Source organism: Egretta garzetta, unplaced genomic scaffold (genome assembly GCF_000687185.1).
Source record: "Egretta garzetta isolate BGI_Z169 unplaced genomic scaffold, ASM68718v1 scaffold451, whole genome shotgun sequence".
Lineage (NCBI taxonomy): Eukaryota > Metazoa > Chordata > Aves > Pelecaniformes > Ardeidae > Egretta > Egretta garzetta.
Window position 1 is genome coordinate 840509 of NW_009258552.1, and position 24978 is coordinate 865486.

General features: G+C 47.9%; 1 protein-coding gene across 1 annotated transcript in view; it reads left to right on the plus strand.

Moving 5' to 3' along the window:
- The window catches only part of PHF2 (PHD finger protein 2), a 47440-nt gene extending 44397 nt beyond the window's left edge, over positions 1–3043 (plus strand). The window contains exons 22-24 of the mRNA XM_035903318.1: positions 1198–1335; positions 1593–1724; positions 3000–3043. Of these exons, the coding sequence (XP_035759211.1) occupies positions 1198–1335; positions 1593–1724; positions 3000–3043 (314 nt within the window). The remainder of the gene's footprint in view (positions 1–1197; positions 1336–1592; positions 1725–2999) is intronic.
- The last annotated feature ends 21935 nt before the right edge of the window (positions 3044–24978 follow it).

Sequence of the window (24978 nt, forward strand, 5' to 3'; positions counted from 1 at the left end):
GGGCTGAAGCATCGGGCTGAGGCGTTGGGTTGAGGCGTTGGGCTGAGGCATTGGTGTTGGGCTGTGAGGCGTTGGGTTGAGGCGTTGGGCACGTTTCTCAGGCAACCCCCTGTCGCCCTGTGTAGCTGCGTTTCCCAAGGCATCCTTTTCCTAGAATGTAGCTTGTACATAGCTTTTGGAATAACCACCACCGGTTTTTTATAAGGGGAAAGTCTCTCCAGGGCGCCGCCCGCCGGTACCAGCTCTTTGCGTAACTTCTTGTACGAGGAGGGAGACAGTTATTTTACTAGCACCTTGTGGAGTGTTTCCGTGTTTTGTGACGATGTAATTTATTAATGTTTGTAGCTTTTTATATTTGTACATTTCTTATGGGCTTTGTTTATATACACACATTACTGGGGCGCGGCGCCCACGGGGAACCAGAGCCACCCACGGCTGTGGGCAAGGGCCGCGAGGGCCACACCGGCCTGGGCGTCACGCCGGCTTTTTTTATTATGATTATTATTATTAGTATTATTATTTTTTCGCGACATGTACATTTCTAACAAAGTTTATTGTGGCTATCTATCTATGATGGTGTTTTATTTACCAATTCATATCAAATGCTCTTGTATCGAGTTCACGAAATCTAAGTAAACCTAGAGCAAAGTTTAAAAAAAGACAAAAAGGAAAAAAAAAAACCAGAAGGCAAAGTAAACTATTTCAGGTTTTGTACACAACTGCCTGGGCCTGGCCTTTCTGTGGTGTCGGCGAGGGGCAGTGGGTGGGCTCGGCGGGGGAGCAGAGGCAGCGGAGGGGTCCCTGTGGCTGGTGGAGGAGGGCAGGAGCCCTACAAGTGTATCTCAAGGTGCTAAGCCAGTGCCCTGTCTGCTACTCAAAGCCCTCACCAAGACCTCTGCTTGCTGTGGCACCGCAAGACGCCCTGGCTGATTTGGCATGGCCTTGAGCATCCTGGTGAGGTACCCCATGGCCCACCCAGACCCGCCTGCCCACCACCCAGCACTGCCCTCCATCATCCTCCTCCTGAGGGCCAGCAAACACTCTGGCTTCCCTTTGCTTCCTCACGCCGTCTTGGAGGTCACCAGCTGCTGCAGGCTTTCCCCTTCCTTCCGCTCACTGAAACCCCAGATTTACCACTTGCTTTGGGCCATTTCCCCTGTCCCTGGGGCCATTTCCCAAATCCTCTTCGGTTATCAGAGGAGAGGCCCAATGTGATGCCCATAGGTGTGTGCAACCATGGCTGCTCCCGCAGTTCTCTTGCTGAGCACAAGGCCGGTCACATCGCCCACACCTTGGCTGCTACCTGGTGCTTGGCCGCTGTGCTGGCGGCTAGAGGTAAGCATGATGTGGCCTCAAACACCAGTCCCGTTGTGTTGGGCTGCTAGATGACAAGGACACGATGGGATAGTATCTTTTCACTGGCCACATCGCTTCAAACGGGTTGCCTTTGGACGAAACTTCATTGTAAGTAATTCCTTAAAAGGGACAGAAGGCCGGGTGTGCTGTTGACGGATTGCTTCCTTTTTGGGAGGCTTTGCCTCTGAAATAACCTCCACTGTCTGTCTGTCCTGGGTCTTGGTGATGCGCAACAGGGAAATGCAAGGCCTGCCTGTGCGCAGGAGAGGTGGTTGCCTGGTACTATGTGCAGCATGAGGAGGCATTGCAAAACCGATCCCAGTTCGATGTTGTCAGCTGTCAAACCAGGCGGGCAGTGGCAACGTGTGGTGAGTGGATGAGGACAGTGTCTCCCAGGGGAAGCCTCTGAGAACCCATTTGGATGGCAGGATCTGAAGGCTACTTTTCAGCCAAGGGTAAGCTTTTGGCCAAGGACAGCATGGCAAGTATATAGGGGGTACCAGGGGATGTTCCCTTGGGGAACAGGGCACCAGGCCCTGGGAGACATACCGAAACAGCAGCAGTGTGGTCCTCTCCCACCACCATCCAGCAGAGAACTTCGTCAAATGCTGGCCATTAACTCTTTACAAAGTCAGGCGAAACCAGTAGCACTTTCGGTGGATGGTGCCCCCCACTACGCGAGCTCCCAGTCCCACCAAGTTCCCACCTTTACTCAGGGGTTCCCTCCAGAAGCGGGGAGATGCCTGCCAGCAGGGATGTGCCCTGCCTACATCCCCATGCCATCCCACTCCTGCCACTGTGCTCCAGCAGGCATCACTGAGCTACTGAGAAGCTCACCTACAGCACAAAGAGCAAGCGTTCCATTTTCCAGTTGGAAGAGTGTTCTGGCTCTTGGCAACCTCCATCTCCAACAAGTGCTAGAGCAGGTTGGTGCCCACAGGGACAGTGTGGATCAGGAGTGCGATGTTTGCTGGTTGTGACCCCTTGGCTTGGCCCCTTGCGTCACCACAGCAGCGTGACCAGCATCTTTAAGTCCATGTGAGGGTGTGTGCCGCGAAGCAGGCAAACAGCCCCTTCTTCGATAACATGCTGCCTTCCCATTTACGCCATGCAGCAGTGTTCCTGACATGTTTGTGTGTTAGAGAGAAAGCTTTATGCTCCATCGGGGATGGTTGGTGAGCTGTTAGGCATGGAGAATCGTATGTACAAGGCCCAAAAGACCGTGCAAGTGACGAAACATGTGGCACGGGCCAGGTTTTGCAGCTGTGTCCTCTGAGGTCACACTTTGAAGTGGTCTGAGTGTGATGTTCACTCATGGGTATTGATAGAGCATTGGTCAAGAAACGGCTGTGCCCGCAGCTGCTGGGCGTTTGGCTCTTCCCACATTCCCATCCAGCATCCCACAGCATGCAGACTTCATGTGATGGACAGGCTCCACAAAGCATTCTACATCTCTGAACACATGCTGGCCTTGTTCCCCTTCACAAACGGCAGACGGGAACAGTCGTGCTGCCACACCACTCGCTTCAGCAGGCTACATCAGCCCATCGTCCTGCAGATACACATCACTCAGAGCTCCCCTCCGGCTTCTGATCGACCAGGCATCCCCCAATGCTGGTGAGTTTTTGGGGTTGGTCTTGCAGAATGTCCTCGCAGGGACGTTGTGGACTGGAGTGAAGGTGTCTGATGGTAATAGCAGACGTTCACCAGCTGGGGGAGTTCACAGTTCAGAAACAACAACAGCCTGTAAAACAGGACCTGTTGGAATAAAACGCCTGGCACCTCCTAAGGCTTGGTGACAGGTACCGCCTTTGTTTACCAGGTTTATGGTGGTTGAGGATGCCTTGTGGCTCCTTCCAGTGCATGGCTACCAGCCGCCCAAGGAGGCCACCGCAAGTCTGTGCTCGAGTCCCCGCAGAAAACATCCTTGGAAGCAAGTGATGGCAGAGCGGAGCTGCTACAGCCCAAAGGAGGCCATGCACGGGCAAATCAGTGTGGAGCTGCAGCCCTCATCCAGTGCAGGAGGTACCAGTTGCTGCTCCAGCTCTCCTTTGCGGTAGCCCAGGGCTGGCATGGGACAGTGCAGACCCTGACTGCCAGAGTCCCTGAGGCTCAGCCCAGAGGATCCTAGCCTTCGCCAAGTCCCCTTTGGACGCCTTTAGAAAGCACGGACAGGAGAGCCCAAATGCCTATGTAACCAACACCTCGAGGTGGCCTCATTTACAAGCACAGGGGCTTTTCCTGCAGCGCAGGCCCAGGGCCATCCACAGCCCATGCAGCCCCTGTGCCTCCCTGCCAAGGGACACTGGTCAACCTGTCCTGCCCCTGGCCTGGTGGGCCAGACTCGCCCCCAAATGCCAGCAAGATGGGCAGCTCTAAGTGTTGGGCAGTGTGGTTTCCAATCCATGCAGCGTGGCCATCAGAAGTTTGCATGGTGTCTTTACGCTTCCCAAAGCATTCCTTATCCTTCCTTATCCATAGCCCGTAGTAAGGTCTGAGGCCAGTTCCACAAACATCCTTCACGTGCTGCTTCTCGGGTAATTCCACGATGGCATTTCAGAAATGCTGGCCTCTCGGGTTGCCAGGGGCTTCTTGCCGTTCTCCTCCTGGTTTATTTGGCTTTTTCAGTCTTCTTCCTCGGAAGAACATGCAGTGGCTTGTTATAAATCATTCTTCAGCCTGTGATTCTGTCCAACAATTTCAAATCTCTTGCCCTTCCTCTGTGCCCCCAAACAGCCCGTGTCTTTCAGCCACCCGCTCACACACCAGCAGGCGGGGGGTGTAGCTCAATCCTGGCATTCACTACGCATGGTTGGTAGGAGTGCAATAGCGTCTTTGTCTCTGCAGATGGGCCACTGACCCTGCGCAGTTAACGCCATTTCCAGGCAACTCCTCCACCCCTTCTTGGAAGAAGTCCAGAGGGCACTGCATTTCTGCATTTGACAGGTTCTTATCCTACACAAATGTAACACAAAAAACTAGAGCGTAGACAGGAAAAATGGGGTGGGGGCGGGCCAAGCCTAGCTGATGCTCTGGCTTGCTCGGTGCTTCGTGTCCGCGCAGCAGCCTCGTGCTGACAGCAGAGCCAAAGGACACCTGGCACGGGCCCCACCTCTCTCCTGCTCCTCGGCAGAGCCTCCCAGCGAGCACAAATGAAAGCTGCTTGGGTGCCCATGAGACGAAAAAGTCACTTTTTTTCTTTTTTTCCCCCCTTACAACATCTCATACCGAAAATACAGCCCATACAGTTGCAGTCCCCATGTGATACCTCCAGCAGCCCCCAGGCTGCCCGAGCCCCCTCTGCCTTGCCCCTGTGCTTGTCGGGTGCTGCCCCAAAGCCCAGCTGCAAGCTCAGCTGTACAGGTGTCCTGCTGCCCGCCCAGGTCCGCACGCAGCAAGGGTGCACCTTGCATCCCCTGCAGGCACCTGGAGAGGCCCCAATGTCTGACATGCACTCGCGCTGAGCAGGCAGAGGACAGCTCGCACCCTCAGGAACTCTCGCTGTGCCTGATGGGTGCTGTATTGGGCACTTTTGCAGGCTCAGGTGAAATACCAATTCATTGTTCTTTTTTTTTTTTTGCCAGTGTGGAGCTACCTGCAGCAGGCACAGCAAGTGCACCTCACATCTTACTTTTACACTGACTGGCAACTAGAAATTCATGAACCTGCTGCTCAATATACAAAGGATGCCATTGCCAGGGAGGTAATTTCTGTAGAGGTATAGACAGAGAGGCTGTTGGTTGCTCCTGGTGAATGATTGCTGACAGCATTTGGGTTTCTACTGTTTCTGTCTTTGGCACAGCCCCACATTAGTCCCACAGACCCTGCGTTCACCTTCCATCTCTGATCAGGGCAGGCTCTGACTGCATCCCAGAGAGCGTGTTTGTTACTTAATGGTACCCACCCCGCTGGATTCACAGCATTTGTGTAAACAGTTTTGAAGTTATTCCCTGTATGTCATGAGAGAAAGTCTGCTTCTCCTCTTCTGTTAGAAGTGCAATAATTACAATTGCCGGCAGTTTCCAGTCCACTGGGAAGACGTGCTTCAAGGCTCGTTTTAGGTCACGCTTCTGTCAAACTTTGCATACTTCTTCCCCCCAGCTAACTGTATTTACTAAACATTTCACTCTGGGGTGCCCTTCTCGGACAAATGCCCATAGCAGCCGATAGCTGCCAGGCGGGGCTAGGCTCGCTCCTTGGCTTGCCCCTTCACACACAGGAAGGCGGTTGCAGAGCAGGAGTCTTCCTCTCCCCTTCAACTCCATCAAATTAATAACTGGCAGTCACTTAGGTGACAAGGAGACACGTCTTAAAAGGCTTTGCCTGTAAACACTACTCCTTCATTTTCTGTTTAAAAAGCTTTCTTTGGCAGCCTGAGGAAAACACGATGCGCCCTTTCTGCCTGAGGTCACCGGGTCATCTTTGGTTCAGCTCTTCACGCACTAGCCTCATGCCTGTACTGTAACAGTGATCGTCACTCATGTCTCAACGTGAGCTGGGATAGGACAGTGGGCACCGCAGGTACTTCTGTAGATGTTGCTTTGCCGTCGCTCCACAAAGACTCTGCACTTATGCTGCGGGCCCCCATAAGGACCAGGCAAGTGTGCAGGGTCTGTTTTACGGTGGTGGTTCAACCAGGAAGGTGGAACAAAGTCTGTGTGTTGAGTTCTTTGATGTAACTGGCAGACATTTAGCCCAGGGCCACTTGTGTATACCCTCCCACACATCTTTGTTCTTCGTCCACTTTACACTACAGGGGCCATCCATCTCAGAGAGGATTTATTTTCCCTGTGTTTGTGGTGTGGGGCAAATGGCCCTTTCTCAGAGCTGGATCCCTGCTTAATGTGGGTGCTACTCACAGACCTACTGAGAAGTCCCCAACCCCCAAAATTTCTTTCCTTCTTCTACCTTTTCTCTTTCTTTTGGAGCACCATGATGTTCCTCCAGACCCAGCAGATCGATACCCCCCCTCATTTGCCGGCAGGCTGAAGGAACAAGGCATTGCTGTGTGGGAATGTCTTGCTCAAAGCAGGAGGTGCAGCACTTACACAGGGCAAGTGCGTGAGGCGCTTCATGCAAGTGAGGTGCCCCACAACAGTAGACCGGGCAAATAACGTGAGCACAGCTCTTCACACAAGGAGTCTACAGGGTCCAGGCTTTGCCTTGGTGAATGGACCACGATAATTTAAGTGTTTTCCCCTAAGACACAGAATCCCAAAACAGCAGGGGTCGGAAGGGCCTTCCGGAGATCAGCCAGTCCCACCCCCCTGCTCAAGCAGGCTCACCCAGAGCAGGGTGCACAGGACATCGTCCAGGCAGGAATTGAATATCTCCAGAGAAGGAGACTCCGCAGCCCCCCTGGGCAGCCTGTTCCAGAGCTCCATCACCCTCAAGGTAAAGAAGTTCTTCCTCGCGTTCAACTGGAACCTCTTCTGCTTCAGTTTGTGCCCACTGCCCCTTGTCCTCCCGCTGAGCACCACTGAGAAGAGTCTGGCTCCATCCTTGTGACTTCCACCCTTAAGATACTTGTATGTGTTGATGAGATCCCCTCTCAGCCTTCTCTTCTTCAGGCTAAACAAGCCCAGTTCTCTCAGCCCACGGCATTCTTTTTACTCTAGGTGTGCCGGTGGCCATAACATGCTGAGATAGATAATGTAATCCAGTGATGCATGAGCAGAATGCTTGGGAGATCCTTAGCACAGCAATGAAAGCAGTGGTATATCAATGTTGCCGGAGCCATTAGATGGATTACGAGCCTCTCTCTGTGCACAGCCCGGGGGGATTGTTCTTCAAACTGCACCTGAATAAGCTCATAGGTAAACCACTCAACATAGTGGTGTCATTTTTCCTACTGTACCTCCAGATTAACAAGTCTGAGATCTGTAATTCCTTTGCTCTCTCAAGCAAACTGTACCCTGAGGAATTACAGCTGGATTAAGAGACCGCTGCCTAGCAATAACCCGTGGTGAAGAGAATGACGGAGCAGCTCAGCTTTGACACAGTGCCGTGGCCATCCCATGGCTCCAATCAACCTCGGCTTGCAGGTCCACCCTCTCTTGCTCAGCTCTGGGGAGAACTTCCCTCCGTGGCCAGTGCGCGTCCCCCCAGCCCGCCTCAAGCAGGCTCTGTCAAGCGCCAATGCCAGGCAAAGGCTGGGAGCTGGATATTCCCAGGTTGGCCAGTGGCTCACTGTGGACCTTCAGAGGAATCACTTCTGCCTGATTCACCAGTAAGTAGCCTTTCTTTTCCCTATTCCCTTGGGTAGAGAACCCTAAAGATGAGGCCCATGATGAGTGACGCAGTTCTGTCCTTTAGCTGCATGGGTGGTTATGGTCCTGCTGGTGATGACTGATGTGATCCTAGTGCTGCAGTGCCCCATGTGCTGTATCCGCGCAGCCCTACACCCAGGCGTCACACCACTCTTCGCTGGCAAGGCTGGACAACCCGCACCAGCCTGCTTTATCTGGACTCCTTGCACTTGCTGGCAGCAGAAACTCTTCTCCGCTGGCCTTTTTTTCTTTCACTGTCTTTGCTGAACTCAGCAGTTCCAGCCACATAGCCACTTTATTTTATTGCTGTCATAAAATATATTTGGTGGGTTGGTTTGGAAAACAAACACCTCCATGGAATATGGAATATCAGATGCCCCAGTCCAGAGGAGGTAGAAAGGGAAGAAGGGGTGAATGTTTCCTAGCAGCATTTATGTATAATTTTATTGGAGCAGACTGTAAAATAGGACATAGAACAAGTTATACAATAAAAAAAGCACACTAATACCGTATGGTTTACGTGTCCCTTGCCCAGGGTTAAAGACTCTAACAGCTCCTTTCAACATACTTTCTTAATTCAAGCTCACCAGCCTCGTTACTTTACCTCAAAATGTGCAAACCTTTAACTTCTCTCGAGGGATAACTTGAAACTCGCTCTGAGAATGAAATATTAATTAGAGTAAAGAACCTCACCGCGTGCCTGGCCACTGGGCAGCCTGGAGGAAGCCAGAGGAAGGCAGACCCGCTCCAGACCTGAAGTGCTCCCTTTGTGTTGGGCTTTTGTTCCCCACATTCCACCCATTCTGCCCCGTCACAGCTGACAAGGGCTCCCCAGCCCACTGAAAGAAAACTGTCACAGCTAAGTGTACCTTGGCCGCTTACAGGGAATGTAAGCTATTAGCCAGCTTGTTATCTCGAGCAGGTTTTACACAAATTGTTCCCTGTCCGGCATTTGGCAGAAGCAGCGATGACAACTTCTCGACAGATGTTAGTGAGCGGAGAATAAAGATACTGTGGCTCCAGACCATCTGCAGGGATTAAGCCTTCATCGCATTAGGTGACTTTTCTGCTCCTGAGACAAAGGAAACATTTCTTTCTCTCTGACTGCACACCTCAGTTTCTCCAAGCCACCGTTTCACTGCCAGACACTTTCGGCATAGCTCGTCTATCACAGAGCCATTTGAAAACCACTGTAAATCAAGTCTTTGCCCCTCTAACATCCAGGCAGATTTAATCCCTGATACTCAGTAATGCTTTTCTAAATCTGATCCAGGGCTGTTCCAGGGAGGTTCTGGCTGCTGCTTAGGCCACCAGCTTCCAGTACTGGCAAAAACCATGGATGTCCAAGGTGAAAGTAGCTCTGCTTTGCGAGGTGTGACCTTAAGAGCCGCAGCTTTTCATAAACTTCTGAGCTGTGTGCAATGGGAAAAAAAACCCTGAAAATCACCAAGGACACTGTGATTCTCCATTTTCTTCACAATGCCACAAATATGCTTTGAGGAACATAAAGAATCATCTGCTGTAAAAGAAAAAAAGAAGGAAAAGATTAACTTGAGGGTTTGTTTGTCCAATGCTTAAAATTGAAGAGGAAATTAAAGACATCCAGGCAAAGCAATTAACTTCAATTAAGAAACTCTGCTATTTGTTTTCAGTATGTTTTAGCTGGGTACAGTAGCGTATGGAGAAGAAACGACATCAGCTGGGGCCTGTTTATATGGTGGTTTATCTCAGGAAAATGACTCAGGCCTCACGTCTGATGCTTCTCAAAAGGCTGTGGCTTGCTCCCCCCCACTGCAGTCATATTTCCACTCAGCTCCCAGTTACCACTTTGCACTTTTATTCCTTCCAGGGCCTTGCTGAGTATTTTTCAGGTAGGACTAATGATGTGGTTAGCTGGATTCCTACGGATCTCAACTGTTCAGACAGCACAGACCTTCAGGCACCAGGATCCCATGTGGCACGTGTGGTTACTGGCCAGAGCAGAGGTTCTCTTTGTGCCATGATGGGGAGACGCTGCAGACCGTTGCCCCAAATTGGGTTTGTTTGCCTGACGTGCAATGTCAGAGTCACCCTTCACTGTCAAGCCACTCAAGCACTTCCCAAAGTACTCTCCAAGCGCTCATCGTTGTGAACCACATTGCCAGAGTCACCGAGCTGACACCTTCCATCAACCTCAATGGGCTTTGGATCCTGGAAGCTGCCAGCCATGGGCTTCTTGCACTCTAGAGGTCAGCCCGGTTCACCACACGTCTTGCCACAGAAGGGGGAGAATCTCAGGAGTTATCCAGCTGGTACCACAGTGCTAATAACACTGATAGCAGCTCACACTGACCTAATTCATTCTTGCGACAGAAAAGGTCTTCTTACTAGTTACAGGCCTTCCCACAACACCCAGACCTCTCTGGAGACCACCCACATGCATCGTAAGGGTCCGGTGCCATCACCCCAGGTCGGCTAAATTTCCGCCATGTGTAAGAAGAGGGGAGAGATACAAAGGCAGCACCAAAAAATCCCACATTGATAATTCTCACGTGTAATGGCACACTGCCTGTTTTAATTCATCATTTACAAAAACTCCACAAAAGCCTTTCCTACCCTTCCTGCTGTGAAAAGCCCAATATGTTGAGAATGTCAAAACAGACCTTTCCAAGGGAGGGACGTAACTGCCCCTGTGACTGTCACAGGAATATTACCCCAGGTACAGAAGGGAGCTTGCAAGAAAGAACAAAAAAGAAGAAAAGAAAAAAAAAAAAGAAGCAAAGATTGCCTGGGAGAAGCAAAGGAAAGGATATTCACGGAGCTGGAATTCGCAGAATGGGACTGACCACGAGGTGAAAGACTGGGTTGGTTATGGGACAAGGCTGGGTATGCGAGGAGGGGCATAGGTTTTCAGGTCATCAAAGGTAAATTGTCCTGTGAAATTACTGGGAATGGAGGGTGCTGGCACACTGCAAGGTCTGACAAAGAGTTGGGTGCCTTCACCAGTTCTCCTGGCAGGCCAGAGCTATTGAGCTATGAGCCTGGAGGAGACCAGAGAGACGGGAGGAAGGATGACATTTTTCCAAATAATTCTTTCACATCTGAAAACATGGCTCGTTCCTGAGCATGCTCCTTGTTATGCAGAACATCAAGTCACCTATAACAAAAGCAATTGAGCATGCAAACCACAAGCCCTTGTTATTTTAGTGCCCAGAGTTAAAAAGAGCAGACTCTTTGCTTCTACAGATTTTGTGTCTGCTGTCAGAAGCAGCTCACTGTTTGCATGGCGCTGTCGATACTGTAGGTGTGTACAGCGCTCGCTGCAAAACCAGTCTCTCAGCGATCCATTAAGGAACACGAATAACCAGACGACTGTTGACAAAGACTACAGTTGATCTCCCCCAGCCCCTCTGCTTTGGCAAGGCTGGATAACCCCTAACTCACAAAACTAGATGGCAAAACAGCTGCACCCTTCCTAGGCCACTTCTGACCTCCCCCATCTATCATTTTTATTCAAGAGCAACACCAACTCAATCATTACCCAACAGGAGCCTCATGAAATATTTTCCTGTGTTTTAACAATCTTGGTTTGCTAAATGAGGAGCAGGGGGAGAAATAAATCTGTAAAACTTGGGCAGCGAGCAGTTTTGTGATTCATGCTTACCTTGCACTAGGCAAAAAGGCTGGTGAACTGTTAGCAAGGGCTGTGTTAGCTTGCCTCTTTTGCATCTGCCGATGGATATACTTGGGGTTTGGAGGACTATGAGCATCTGCTTCCAGTTGTTCCTGGCAGGGCTTTTTGTCCTGGTAAGGGCGGAGCATGGCACTGCAGTTGCTGCCACCAGAGCCACTGGTGGAGGTGGACTGCCAGTCATGTCACACCACCACCAATATAGTTTTCCCGCTGTTGCGCCTCCTCCTGCATGGTGCGCACATTGGCTGTACCTCCACAGCACATACTCCTTTGCAGCAGCATTTTCCAGCAATAGAGAGGAGAAGAGGGTGGGAGGGGGGTCAGTATAACTGCACACCGAGAAAAAAGAAACCCACAAAATCTATCTCATCAAAATAATTTCTTGCTGATTGCTAATTAACCCTGCTAAATCAAGGCCATGTGTTCCTACATTGCCATGAACTGGCATGCACCTGCTGGCACAAGGGAGAGGCCTGTAAAGCTCAGGCAACACAGAGCTCTTTCAGAAGGTTGCACTGCCCTGTGCATGCAAGGAGGAACACACTAAATGCAATACTAAGTGGGCAGGGAAGGGACTGTGTAAGGAGCAGAGCTTCAGCCTGAACCCCAGGACCTCACTCCGTATGATTAACCTGATGTTTTCCAGGACATTCCCACCCAACCATCATCCTCGTTCGTGAATGTGCTGTAGGCCAGCCCACTCCAGCATGCACTGGAAGCGTGCAATGCTACCAGGCACACTGCTGCAGAGGAAGCAGCAAGAGGTATGTCTGGGATGTTATCAACAGATCCTGTTGGAGCTCATTACTTGTGCACAATTCCATGCATGTTAAGTACTGCAACTATATAAAAACTGTCCAACCACCACCTCACAAAGCTCTGAAGTAGATAAGTCTTGCAGTGTCACCAGGTCAAGAAGTCAATCCTGAATTTTTCTTTTAAAAAATATTTTATACGCCAGCAGTGCACTCTATGCTTCATAACGTGTTGTCTTACATACCCAATCTCCTTTTAAAAAAGAATAACTGAGTTTGAAAGAAAACATGACTTCGAAGCTTAAGACGTGGGATCAGAAGTAAGTCACCTGCCAGACAGGATAAGAATGCAGGGTTTTTTTCTTTGGATTTAACCAGTCATTTAAAATGTAATAGTCATATGTTTTAGTGTTCTCTATATGGTCTAATTTTAGAGTATTTGTATGAAATAAAAGGGTGCCTGACATTTAAAGCTGTATTATCAACTATCATCTTCTTCATTGTGCCAGCCAGTAATGACAAGGAACCAGACTCTATTATAGTTATTTCTTGTCAGCAGCAATTTATTTATATGCAGAAGTCAAGGGCGATTTCTTTCTGAAAACTTTCTCCACTCTGGCCCTAAATGGTCAGTAATGGCTTGGCCAGGCGAGGCATTTCATATGCACCCATCTGTCCCAGAAGGTCACATTAATCCTGCTACGTGTGCACAGCATAGGTCTGCATAGGCATCAATATATTTATAATCTATTGACCACTCTGTGCCTGCAGTCCTTAAATACAGGTGTTGTTCCTTATTTGCACATTGTGCTGGTTGAGATAAACCTTGGCCCAGGTCTCCTGCCCAAGGCAGACCCTGCCTTAGGCACCAGACCAGCTCCCTCAGCCTTTCCTCATAGGAGAGATGCTCCAGTCCCCTCATCATCTTTGTAGCCCTCCTCTGGACTCTCTCCAGCAGTTCCTCATCCTTCTTGAACTGTGGAGCCCAGAACTGGACACAGTACTCCAGGTGGAGTCTCACCAGGGCAGAGTAGAGGGGGAGGATAACCTCCCTCAACCTGCTGGCCACGCTCCTCTTAATGCACCCCAGGATACCATTGGCCTTCTTGGCAACAAGGGCACCCTGCTGGCTCATGGTCAGCCTGTCATCCACCAGGAATCCCAATGCAGCACTCGACACTTGCCCTTGTTGAATTTCATCAGGTTCCTCTCAGCCCAACTCTCTAGCCTGTCCAGGTCCCGCTGAATGGTAGTGCAGCCTTCCGGCATATCAGCCACTCCTCCCAGTTTTGTGTCATCAGTGAACTTGCTGGGGTTACACTCTGTCCCCTCGTCCAGGTGACTGATGAATAAGCGGAGGCCCCCACGGCATCTCACACAGGCTACGTGGGGCTTCTGGTGGGGTACAGCCCTACGGGGCCAGCAGGGACAGAAGTAAGTTGTTGCCTACACAGCGATTCCAATGGACAGAAGTGTCATTGCAGCCACTAGCTAAAGGTTTGCTCTTTCTTAGAGCGTTGTTACCACCAGCATCCCATGAACAAGCAGCTGATTCCTGTGTACCAAAGGCAGGACACAATATTTAAGAGGCACTTCGCAGAACATGCTCAGTTTTGCCATGTGACAATGTACTCGTGGCTGATGGACCTATGCGCCATTTGGCTGCAGCCCTTCTGCTCAGCTCCATGGTGGGAGTCCCAAGCTCCAATCTACCTACAGGTTCACAGGACATTCACTTAAACGTTATTTTCCATAATGAGCGACTCGGATGAGAAACCTAGAATAGCTGGGGGGGGGTTATCCAGAAAGACCTTTGCCCTAAGGTATATTCCTTTTATATATATATATTTTTATATATATATATGTATGTATTTTTATATATATATATGTATTTATATATAGGAAAAACAAACTAACCTTAGAATAACAATAGCTAAAAGCCATACTTGAAATTTGTATTCATTGTTATTGCTGTTAAATGGCTGTTATTCATAACACAGCCCTACAGTACTTTGGATCTTAATCTCCTTTTGTGGTACAAAATGGTCCAAACAGCTGCTAAATGGAACAAAAGTGTAATCCATCAGTATCAATCTGAATAAACATAAACATCCCATTTCCTTGCAGACAAACACGGCATGGGCTGAGCAGCTTGCCTCCTCTGTCCGAATGATGCTCCTGGAGCTCTAACAGCCTGGAAAACCAGGGTACTAACCTGAGCCTGGTACATGGTGCCCCATTTTGTGGAGCTGCTGGGGAGATGTGGAAGGAACACACCCTGCCTGTGCTTCTGGAGGGGTTGGAGGTTGCGAAAGATGAGTTTGTGAGGCTGAGAGCCGCCAGCAGAGCCACGGGCTGTGAGCACAGCTGCGGACAGGGTCACTCCACTGCCCGGGTGCTGGCCCACCAGCCGCTCGTACCCTCTCAGAAAGACACTTCGCAGTGAGCCAGGGTATGAGAATAGTCACAGCTGCAACCAGAGTATGAAAACTCCAGCAGAAAAGAGTTATCCTTGCGTCTGCTGTACAAGAAACCGCACTTTGGTTGTCTTCTCATGAGGTATAGCAGGAAAGTAGCTGCGGTGTGCCCAGCACGGTCCTTGAGCCAAAACCAAGGGGACCCCAGCTGACTGCCAGGGCACCAGACCACAGCTCAGCCAGGCTTTCATGGGGGCAGAGAGCTTTTAGTGCCTTTCCCCCGTGCAGCCACCACCCCCTGCCCCACCAGCATGGGCTTGTATCTGTCCCTGGGCAAGCTGACCCATTTCTAAGGACTGCCAAGGAAGGGACCCTTTTAGGTATCAAAAATTAAAAGTGGAAGCTATTGGCATGAGGTTCCTCTTGAGACCGCGCTGCCTAGTACTTTCGAAGCCCCTTCTTCCACTTGCCAGCATGCTCCTGGTGGCTTGGAAATGTCCATGACTGGAGGAAGAGGATGATCAGAAAACTCTGGGTTTAAAGAAGCAGAAATGCTTTCTCTGATTGAATTTGGAAGTTATAAACCTGAAACTAATCAGAAAAATGTTTCTCCCTTTAAGATGCATGGCTATTTTGAAGGCATGCACATTTCTGTTCATCTCGGGTTCAAAGACAAGCAGGCGCTTGGCATTCAAATGCCGCTTGGTCAACAGCTTGGGGTAGGATGGGGGAGGTCATGGTCACCAGCCCCATCCCACTAAGTCTCCTGTATGCTGTACCTCCACATCGGGTGAATGAAAGCGAGTCTAGAGATGGCTAAAAAAAGGAGAATCAAATCTATAGTCAGTAACTTAATACTGAGCTGGAGACAGACTCCACAGCTTGGGGATCTGCTGGGCAAAAGGAAAGAGGGAAGGGAGGAAAGGAAAAATAATGGATCTGGAAAAGAACATGTTGTCTTCACCCACAGGTAACTGCTACATCCATCAGCCACCCTGAGTTGCTTCTGCAGGTGCTCAGATATGCTTAGGCCCCGCAATCAGGTACTTCCCCCAGCGCATGGGGTTGCTAAAGCAACTCCAGGGACAAGAGTGGCTGCTCCCTCCTAGCAAGTGTCCAGCACTCCCAGGCCGCCTGGCTGACTTGCACTTTGCCATGAGCCTCAAATGAGGTGGTAGGTGGCACCGTGTCTCCCCTGAAGGTGCACCCTGAGTCTTGGCTTGCGCTGCCAGCAGTGCCACAGGCATGCAGGGGTAGAAGTATTCGTGTTCATTAATTCTGAGGCAGATCACTGTGCCATCCAGGAGAAACCAGCCAACATACAGTGAAGGAAATATTATGGGTTTGAGTCTGGGACTACATGAGAGTTCCTCCTTATCTAAACAGCCAAGCCTCTAAATCTTGCCTTGCGAAAGAAAATTATCAACAACGTGGCTTTTGTTAATAACTAAAAGATTTTAGCATATCGCAAGTGCGTGCAAAAAGTCCATGTACTTTTAGCTACCATCAGTCCAGCCTGAGAGTCCCATTTGAATGCGATCTGCTGTATGAAAGTAATTGGAAAAATATGGCTAAAAATGTGTGTGTACACATGCACATAAGAAAAGCAGCTTTCGTCAAACAGCGTTAAACACAGGAACATATGTCAGGAGATTTAAATCACAAAAGTTTCCTCTGATTTGCTACAAGCAGCACTGGGGACATGGAGAGGTACCTTGCTGGGCTTGCTCACTGATACCTCCAAGCAAAGAGGTGAAATCAAAAAAAGAGAGGTGGTCTGGAAATTCGGTGAGTGACAGCTCAGTATTGTGGATCTTCACTGTCCAGGTAGAAATCAGTGCCAAGTCACTAGGAGACATCTTCACAGGGGAAATCCACGAGACCTGTAAGAGCGAGACCCCATTTGCTTGAAGCAGCTGTCAATGCAAGATCTGGTGCAGATACAAACTGATTTGTATCTTCACGGTGAAGATATAAACTGATATTTTTTTTAATAAATGTGCACCCGCACAGGTAAGAACACCTTGGATTTCCTCTTTCCTGATTGCTTGTACATACGGCTGGACTCAGGTTGGTTTTAGAAAAGCACTTGGGAGGAAAGAAAAATGCTTAGGAAGCTCAGAGGGCCAGGGGAGCATCTGGGCTGTGCACCATGGTCGGACGGGTGTGGTAAGGGCAAAATTTCATCTCCTTTTCTGCCACAAAGCAGCTCCGGTCCAACACACTCCACTACTCATGGGCCACGTGCAGGTCTCCAAGAGGATCAGATTTAGGGGCTCACCTCCCAGTCTTAGTTCCTAGGAGGCCACAAGAGGGGTAAGCAGGAGGTAAGGAGGAGACAGAGCAACGCACAGAGCGGTCCGTCACAGAGCAGGGATGCCCCTCCTGAGCCCAGTCACGATGTGCAGACATCTGAGGGACCCCGGGCAAATCCTCCACTGCATGGGCAGTTGTGCCCAAACCCCAGCTTGTGCATGCACTGCTACAAACCTGGCAACCGACTTAACCCCACGTAAGCGACTAAGCTGCGTATGATCCCATCTCTTTGCTTTAGGGGAGACTACGCTGCCAACCCCCTGCCCCACGTCCTAGCCTGCCGAGCCGGGCGGATGTGAAAGCTGAGGTGCTGTGCGGCTGCGCAAGGTGATGTATCCTGTTTACAGTACGCAAGAACCAGCCCATCTGCCTGTTTACGCGTGATGTTAGCTGGCCCACTGCTGTAACGGGAGTGCAAAGATCATGAGTTTAGTTTGTAATGTGTTTAACTTGTTTGTTTTGAGGCTAAATCACCAGACTTTCTGGTAAGGGAAAAAGAGGATTGTTTTCAAGGGGCCTCTGTAACATGAACCAGGGGTTAGACGTGTCCTTTGAATGTAGCCTGTGACTAGGCGAGGTTCAAGTGCGACACTTGAAAGAGCATTTGCAGTGGCCACTGAAAAGGCAGTTAATATGACAAAGGAGATTTTAATTAAAAGATCTTAATTCCTTACATTGCTCACAGACAACCACACACTTGGTGCACTACTCTCTGCATGTGTATGGCAGGAACGGCCCCACACTCAGCACTTCTGCCTTGGGCTATACAGATGAGTTTCAGTTTTGGGCTGGCCAGGTGGCACGGCTGAGGGACACAGTGGAGGTAAGCTACAGCGGTGCTGTGGGAACCCACAAGAGATATAGGGGAAAAAAAGGAAAACTCCTCCGAATGGCTTTGGCATCAGCCTCCATTTTGCAATCACCCCTTCCCAAAGGAGACCTTTCCTGTTTAGCTGAAGGTTTACAACCTTCACGTTTGCCCTTCTCCTTCTCCTTTTCCTTCTCCTCCTTCTCCTTCTCCTCTCGCAGGAGACTTTGCTGGTGACAGTAAACATGTCCTCAACACAGCAAAACCCAAGTGCCATGAAGGAAAATGGCTTCAAAGACACTCAGTCACTTCCAAAGCAGTGCCAAGGATGTGGGCTATGGAGTGTCCCGTGGGACCATAACCACATCAGGGAAAGGGTCCGGCCAGAGGAGCAACTGCAGAAGAGAAAGAGTGGAATATGCGATCTTTGGAGAGGTAAACATATGCAGTTCATATAATGGCCCTACAATGTATAATGTTTAGAAACATGAAACCAGCAGAGCCAATAGGGTTTTTTAATTGGGAGTGTAGAGTTTTATTATTTAAAAGGTTTTATAAAGGAGTTTTAAATAGACCATGGAATTGCTATAGCAGTTTTTTTTTTCTGTTGGAAATTACTCAGCCATTTGGTTTCTATTTTTGCAGAAAGCACAAGCTTTTTGAACAATCATTTGATATGCTTGTTGATGCATCACAAAAAGGAGATATGCTTTGAATTCTCCTTAAAAACCCCATGTAAACACAAGGCTTATGTATAATTGCAACAAAATACCATCTCCTTATTGAGTGCTTTCACATGTAATTTCCTCTCTGACTACTGCATGTAAACACACTTATTGTATTTGGGAAACTCCCAAATCTCAGACACAATCAGGATCAATAGCTCAGCAAAGGCAAATTATGGTTTAAAATGTCTGTGTTTTGCAACAAGATGCCTGGATGGTAACAGAGGACGAAAGAAAGAGGCGTTTTAACATCGAACGGTGGTTGAGTAGCCCCATTTTCCACTCCTTTGTGTCACAGGATGGCACCACGCACACCAGCAGCACCCTCCACAGCCAGGAACCACTGGCTCACAGGCTGCGGGACCCACAGCCAGGCACAGGCGTGTAATTTCAGACAGACAAGGGCATTTGCCTCTCTGGGCCCTAAATTTCTCTCTCTTTTTCTTAATTTTTCTTGCATTTTTGTTTCCCTGAAGCAGTGGGAGGCTGTAACGTGTTGGACCTCAATGGCTGCTGCCAACCCAGGCCTGCGGCCGTGCCGGATCCTGACTCGCTCCCCAGCTTCACCGCCATCACCGTCCCAGAATGAGCTGAAGGAATGGGTGTCCTGGGAGACTTTATGTTAGGAACGCCATAGAGAAATGAGCAACAGCACCAGGACATTACACAGGTGAGAAGAAATAGCAGCCAGTATAAAATTCAACATGACAGAAGACTGTAAGAGAATTATTAATTACCACTGAAATAAGTGGATTGTCTTGGCTTCCTGTGGAGCACGTAGCATGTTTCTGTGCATAGGAACTATCACTGCATACTTCCCTTCTGCTTCCCCCCAGTAGCCAGACAAAATGCTGTATGCGTTTTCCGTTTCTGGATCTTCAGTGTCCCCATGGAGACTCGCAAGGTCCTTTTAGTTCAGCCCATAAGCCAGTATCCCCTTCTTCCTCACAGGCGGACCTTCTGGGTAAATCATTGAAGGTCTAAATCCTGTTAATTTGTAGATGAATAGCCATGAAATTCTCTTAGGGAAGTTCTAAGGTACTATTTGTACCCCTAAGGCCATTTATGGTTATAATGGTTACATGGTCATAACCATCTTTATGGTTATAATTTTCCTCTACTGAAATTCATATTAAAATGCAAACTAGATAGAGTTCCATCTGTACCTGAAGGTGACACAAGATCAGGTTTCTGCTTCTTCAAAGCCCTTCAGCTTCCCCTGTGCTGGATTGCACAGCTCTGGGCTGCACTCAACAGGGGATTAATGCAACCTGGACTCTGCCAGTGCTGCAATACGGCAGAACGTATTTAGCTTTATCCGCACACAGGCAATCACATCACTAGACTGCACAACATTGTCATCAAGGAAAAGAGCTGCGTAATGTGAGTATCCCATAAAATGGCATGACTGCAAGCTGAAATGGTTTTCCCCTCAACTTTCTGTATATTTTTTTATTTTCGAATTTGTTTCTGCTGTGCCCTGATTTATCAAAACACTAAAACACATGCTTGACTCTCAATGCCTTGCTGCAGCTAAAACTAATTGCACACTTTGTCTTTGATGGCTCAAGGTCATAAAGAAATCGCTAGCTTTTCCAAACAAATACTTCAGTATGTTAACTGCTAGCAAACCAAATTCCACAGCCTCTTCGGTTGTGGGCATAGGGTTGCATATGCCTGATTAGGGGGTTAACATGTTTCTGCCTGGGATTTCCCAGCACAAATGTAGGCACCACACAATTACTCAGGGCACAGAAGGTCCAAAAGTATCAGCCCACACAGCTTGGTTGAGCATCCGTGTGTCACATGTTTACCTGGAAATGCCTGGCCAAACATATGGAGTACGTGCAGGATGCAGACAGGGTGCAAAACCTCTGCTTTCTATGGGTTTACATCTAACATGCAAGAAAGCACTGGGCAAAAAAATGCAGCTTGTCCTGACCCTGCTGGCACACGTCTAGGTCAGAGATGCTTAACCTGCAGGGTTACCCAAATGCTTCTGCAAAGTCTTCGGCATCTCTTTAGCAAACATTTCCATTGGGCTGTAGACATATGGTAGCCCTCTCCTGACCATGTAGGCCATGCAATCTGTGTTTTTCCTAAAGATGCAAGGATGCAGAGGCCGGGGAGGGAGTGTAAAGCACAAGCATAAGACATGGATGTCTCAGGGCCTGGTGGACATGAGCATACAGCTCCTGATGGGGACGTTGTGCCAGTCCCGACCACACCACAGCCCAGCACACTGGCACCAGCACCGTCTGCATGTGCATGTTGCCTTCTCCTTTGGATTTTCACTCTTCCTCTTTAAGTCAGGCTGAGAAAGGATCACGCTTTTCTCTGAAAAGGTAAATCACTATTTATTTGTGAAAGCAGGAGGTGAAACTAAGGGTACTAAATGTCTCATACCTAAACACACATATATATATATTTCTAAACTTACATATATGCACACACACACTGCATGCACACCATCTGTGTATATATGCACATATACATGCCTATATAAATGCGTAAATAATATATAAATATACACGTATATAACAATGTGAAAGCAGTACTGCATGAGTAGAGTTCCCATGGACGTTTGCTCTGACAGCCTGGGGATATTCGCTCCCTCCCTTGATACTGGTTGCTTTCCCCTCCAAAATTCTTAGTAGAACAATAATATTTTAACAGTTGCAGCTTTAAAAAGCTTGATTATGACCAACCATTTCTCCCAGGCAATTGCATATTTAGCAGAAGGGAAAAATTAAACTTCCCAGGAATGAGGTTATTTAGGGCATAAAATTCAAGGAAATAGGTATTTAGGTCATTGTGGGCATGGTTTTTATTTTCCCTAATTTTCAAATTACTTTCGATTAGGCCTGTTCAGAGTGGAAACTTCTTGATGTGAAATAGATACTATCTAAATCATTAGAGCTCATTCATTGCCATGTGCCACCTTTTAGAGCAATTAACGCCGACCTTGGGGTTACCTAGCTGAACGCGCACCGACCCAGGGCACTTCCTCTGAATGCCAATAAGCTCGGAGTACAAATACAGTCGAGAGGCAGCATCGCTCCTGGCACAGATAATGCCTTTGTTAAGCGGAGCTGGGGTCCAGGGGCTGTTAGACTATGGAGCCCATTGATTCAGAACATTCTCTGTTGGGATCACTTCTGGGTTCTTTTTTTTTCCCCTGACATCTGGAGTCTATCCCTTCACCAGCCCCTCAACCCCCCGCTCAGAAAGAGAAAGTGAGGAAAACAAACTTGCAGACAGACAGAGTGAGCACCCCAAAAAGCTTTGACAAAATTTGAAAAAAAAAAAAAAATTATGTCTAAATTTTCAAGTCTTTTCGATGTTAATGTTTTTGTTGAGTATCCGCCAGCTGACCTCAAGGCAGTCTCAGAAACCCATCCCTGATGCTTCCCAGATTGGTTTCTTCTCACTTTCAAACTTTAGGTGGTTCTTCCCGCAGCTGCACCATGCAGCACCTGCATGCCAGATTTGGAGCCCTTTGATCACAAATACATTTACAGGGCAAGGAACTTCCAGTATGTGAGTGACTGATTTCCCTGAAAATATCCGGGAGGCCAATCTACCCATCAGACTCATTTCAGTGCCTTCCTCTTTCGGCAGAACAAACATGGAAGCTGCCTTTACTTATATTAAATGGAAAAGGAGATGCTGGTAAACAATTAAGTGGTATCTTGTTTAAAGAACAAATCTTTTTATGCACTGCCAAGCTATGCTAAACAATAACCGTCAGAATCAGTTAAAAGAGCAGAAAAACCATATTGCTCGGTACAAAACTAATTTTGCTAGCATTTGTTCACAAACTTCATCGCACATTTAGTCCCATTTACCCCACAAACTCTCAACAATCTGAACCAGCTCCAAATGCCGTTTCCTTTAGCTCTCATAACATGTTAAGTAGGGAAAAAAAGCCATATGGCATTCCTTCACCTGGCAAGGCGACTCCTCATTAGGCTGCTGACCTGAAATGCAATCTCCACCGTGACCTACGGAGAAATGTGCCGGGACCCACCTGCAAAGTAAAAGCCCCTTGTGAGGCACAATGCCAGACTTCTGATGGCTGATGTGTTTGGATTCACCTTTAGGAGACTTTGCCAACTCATATTTCACTGCCGTGATGTGGGGCCACCTGAGGGGTCTTCTTGGGTCATGGTGACTTCAGAGATAAACCTTTTTTTTTCTTTTTTTTTCCCCCCTTCCATTTTCTCCTTGTTTGCTACACGTAATATGCTTCATTATGCAGAATTGGAAAGTTTTCTCTTTTACCTTTAGTCTAGCTTAAGGCCTGACCTACAAGCAATGTGTGTGCCTGCATTGGCTGCCAGTGGTGTTTCAGTGATGCTGGGCTGAATCCATGCAGAGCAGAGGGAACCACTGGCAGGAGAAAGACATTTTTCTGTCAGAAGAAAAGAGTCAGCTTTTCTGTACTAATATTTGACAGTGGATAAAGTGCTGTCATTTTTAACATTCTACCGGCTATGTATTTAGGCAACAGCTGTCCTGTGAGCGCAGCTGAAGGCAAACCTCGGCGCCAGCTCTGCTCACACCTCAAGGGCACAGCAGGCAAAGGAGATGCCATCTGAGTTCTCTCTTTCAGCACAGCCACTTGGGGACCAGATTGCACCACAGTTATCCAAGCTGACATAAGGATGTTCCTCAGGCTCCCCTTAATAAACATTTGCTTCCAATTAAGCCTTTCTGTTCCTTTACAGGTAAAAGTTAAAGCTACTGAAGGAACTGAGTCAGACCTCCTTGTTCCTCACTGACATAATCTAAGAGGACAAGAAATGGAAATACCCCATATCGTACCCCTTCCGGACTCCTTTACGTTCTCCATCTTGTGCACGGGGTGTGCAAAGTCACAGCACAGTGGGCAGAAGCAAGGTCAGGACTTGATGTTTGGGGGGGTGGGGGGCAACATTTTTCCACTGCTGTCCATAAAAGTCCAAATAATTAGCAAATATTCACAGCTGTGGCAGATTTGGTGATTCAAATGGATTTTTATTTTGCAGGTTTAAAAAAAAAAGCTGTTGTAGACTACTTTACATCCAGCTTTATCTAAAAATTCCATCTAAATTAAGGATGAGGTCAAAGTAAATTGCTGTGGGAAAGGTTCTTCACACTGATCAGTATCTTTAGAATTGCTAATATGTTCTAAAAATACTTGTTCAAGAAAACCTTTGAGCTTTAAAAGGCTGAAGGATGGTATAGAAAAGTCCTCAAACTTCTGAAGGCTTATTCACACCTTGGACTCATTCAAAACTTAGCAATTGTACTTCCACTATATATTGATCTAGCTACAGTGCCCTTTCAGCAAAGGGAAGCCAAAATTTGGAGATTCCATGTGGAAAGATAGACTGATGTTTCACCAAAATCCACTGCTAAGCAATGGCTTCCAAGTGTCTTTAACCACTGGTCTTACAGTATCCCCAAGAGAAATAACTGCGATTGTCACAATACTGTGCTCTGTCCTGGTTTCGGCTGGGATAGAGTTAATTTTCTTCACAGTAGCTAGCATAGTGCTGTGTTTTGGATTTAGTACCAGAATAATGTTGATAACACACTGATGTTTTCAGCTGTTGCCAAGTAGTGCTCAGACTACTCAAGGACTTTTTGAGCTTCTCCTGCTCGCCCAGGTGCATAACAAGCTGGGAGGGAGCACAGCTAGCACAGCTAACCCAAACTGACCAAAGGGCTATTCCATACCATATAACGTCATGCTCGGGGGGGGTTAGTTAGTTCGGTCGGTCGCTTGCGGCTCGGGGACTGCTTGCGGCTCGGGACGGGCTGGGCATCGGTCGGCGGGTGGTGAGCAATTGCATTGCGCATCATTCGTTTTGTATATTCTGTATATTCTGTTATCATTCTCATTATTACTATTATTATTATTTTCTCTTATTAAACTGTCTTTATCTCAGCCCTCAGCCAAACAGTCCCTGACGTGTCAGATTAGGGAGATTTTGGTTTCTAAATTGCAAAATTAAACATGTTAATGAGCTGTTGAATGCTTTATCACAAATTAGATGTAGTGGGAGGTTTTCTTCCCCTGGAGTAAGGCGTCCATTTGCCCACCATATAGAACACTATAAATAAAAGATGCATTTTTGCAGAGTTGAAGTCGCAGATTTTGTATTAAACATGACTTCATGATCTTAAATCATCTATAAATAAATAAACAAGCATTATGTAATATGATATAAAAATAATCATGCTATTAAACCTATTAAATTACTCTGCTCTAGTCCTCTGCTTGCTCTGACTCCTACCCAGACACTGTGTGGATCCAGCGATCGGACTGTTTGTTGCCTTTCGGAATCCAGCCTACATTAAAATCATCTGCTTGATCAGGGAATGGCATTTCCAGCAAGGAGATAAAGGGAAAGATACTTTGAGAGTTAGAGCTATGGAAATTGCTGGCCTTTTTCTCCTCTCAAGTAAGGGGAAAATTATCATTGGGCCTCTTATAATAAAGACAAAATAATCACAACTCCAGATGGAAATCTTATCATCTAATCCAACTGAAATGTTTTTTGGGTTTTTTTTATTCCAAGTGGAGTGGCTGCTAATTCCTGGGGAATAGCACAGTAATTTGGGGATTCTGCCTGCACTGAATTTGTTAATGTACAAAGAAAAAAAGTACA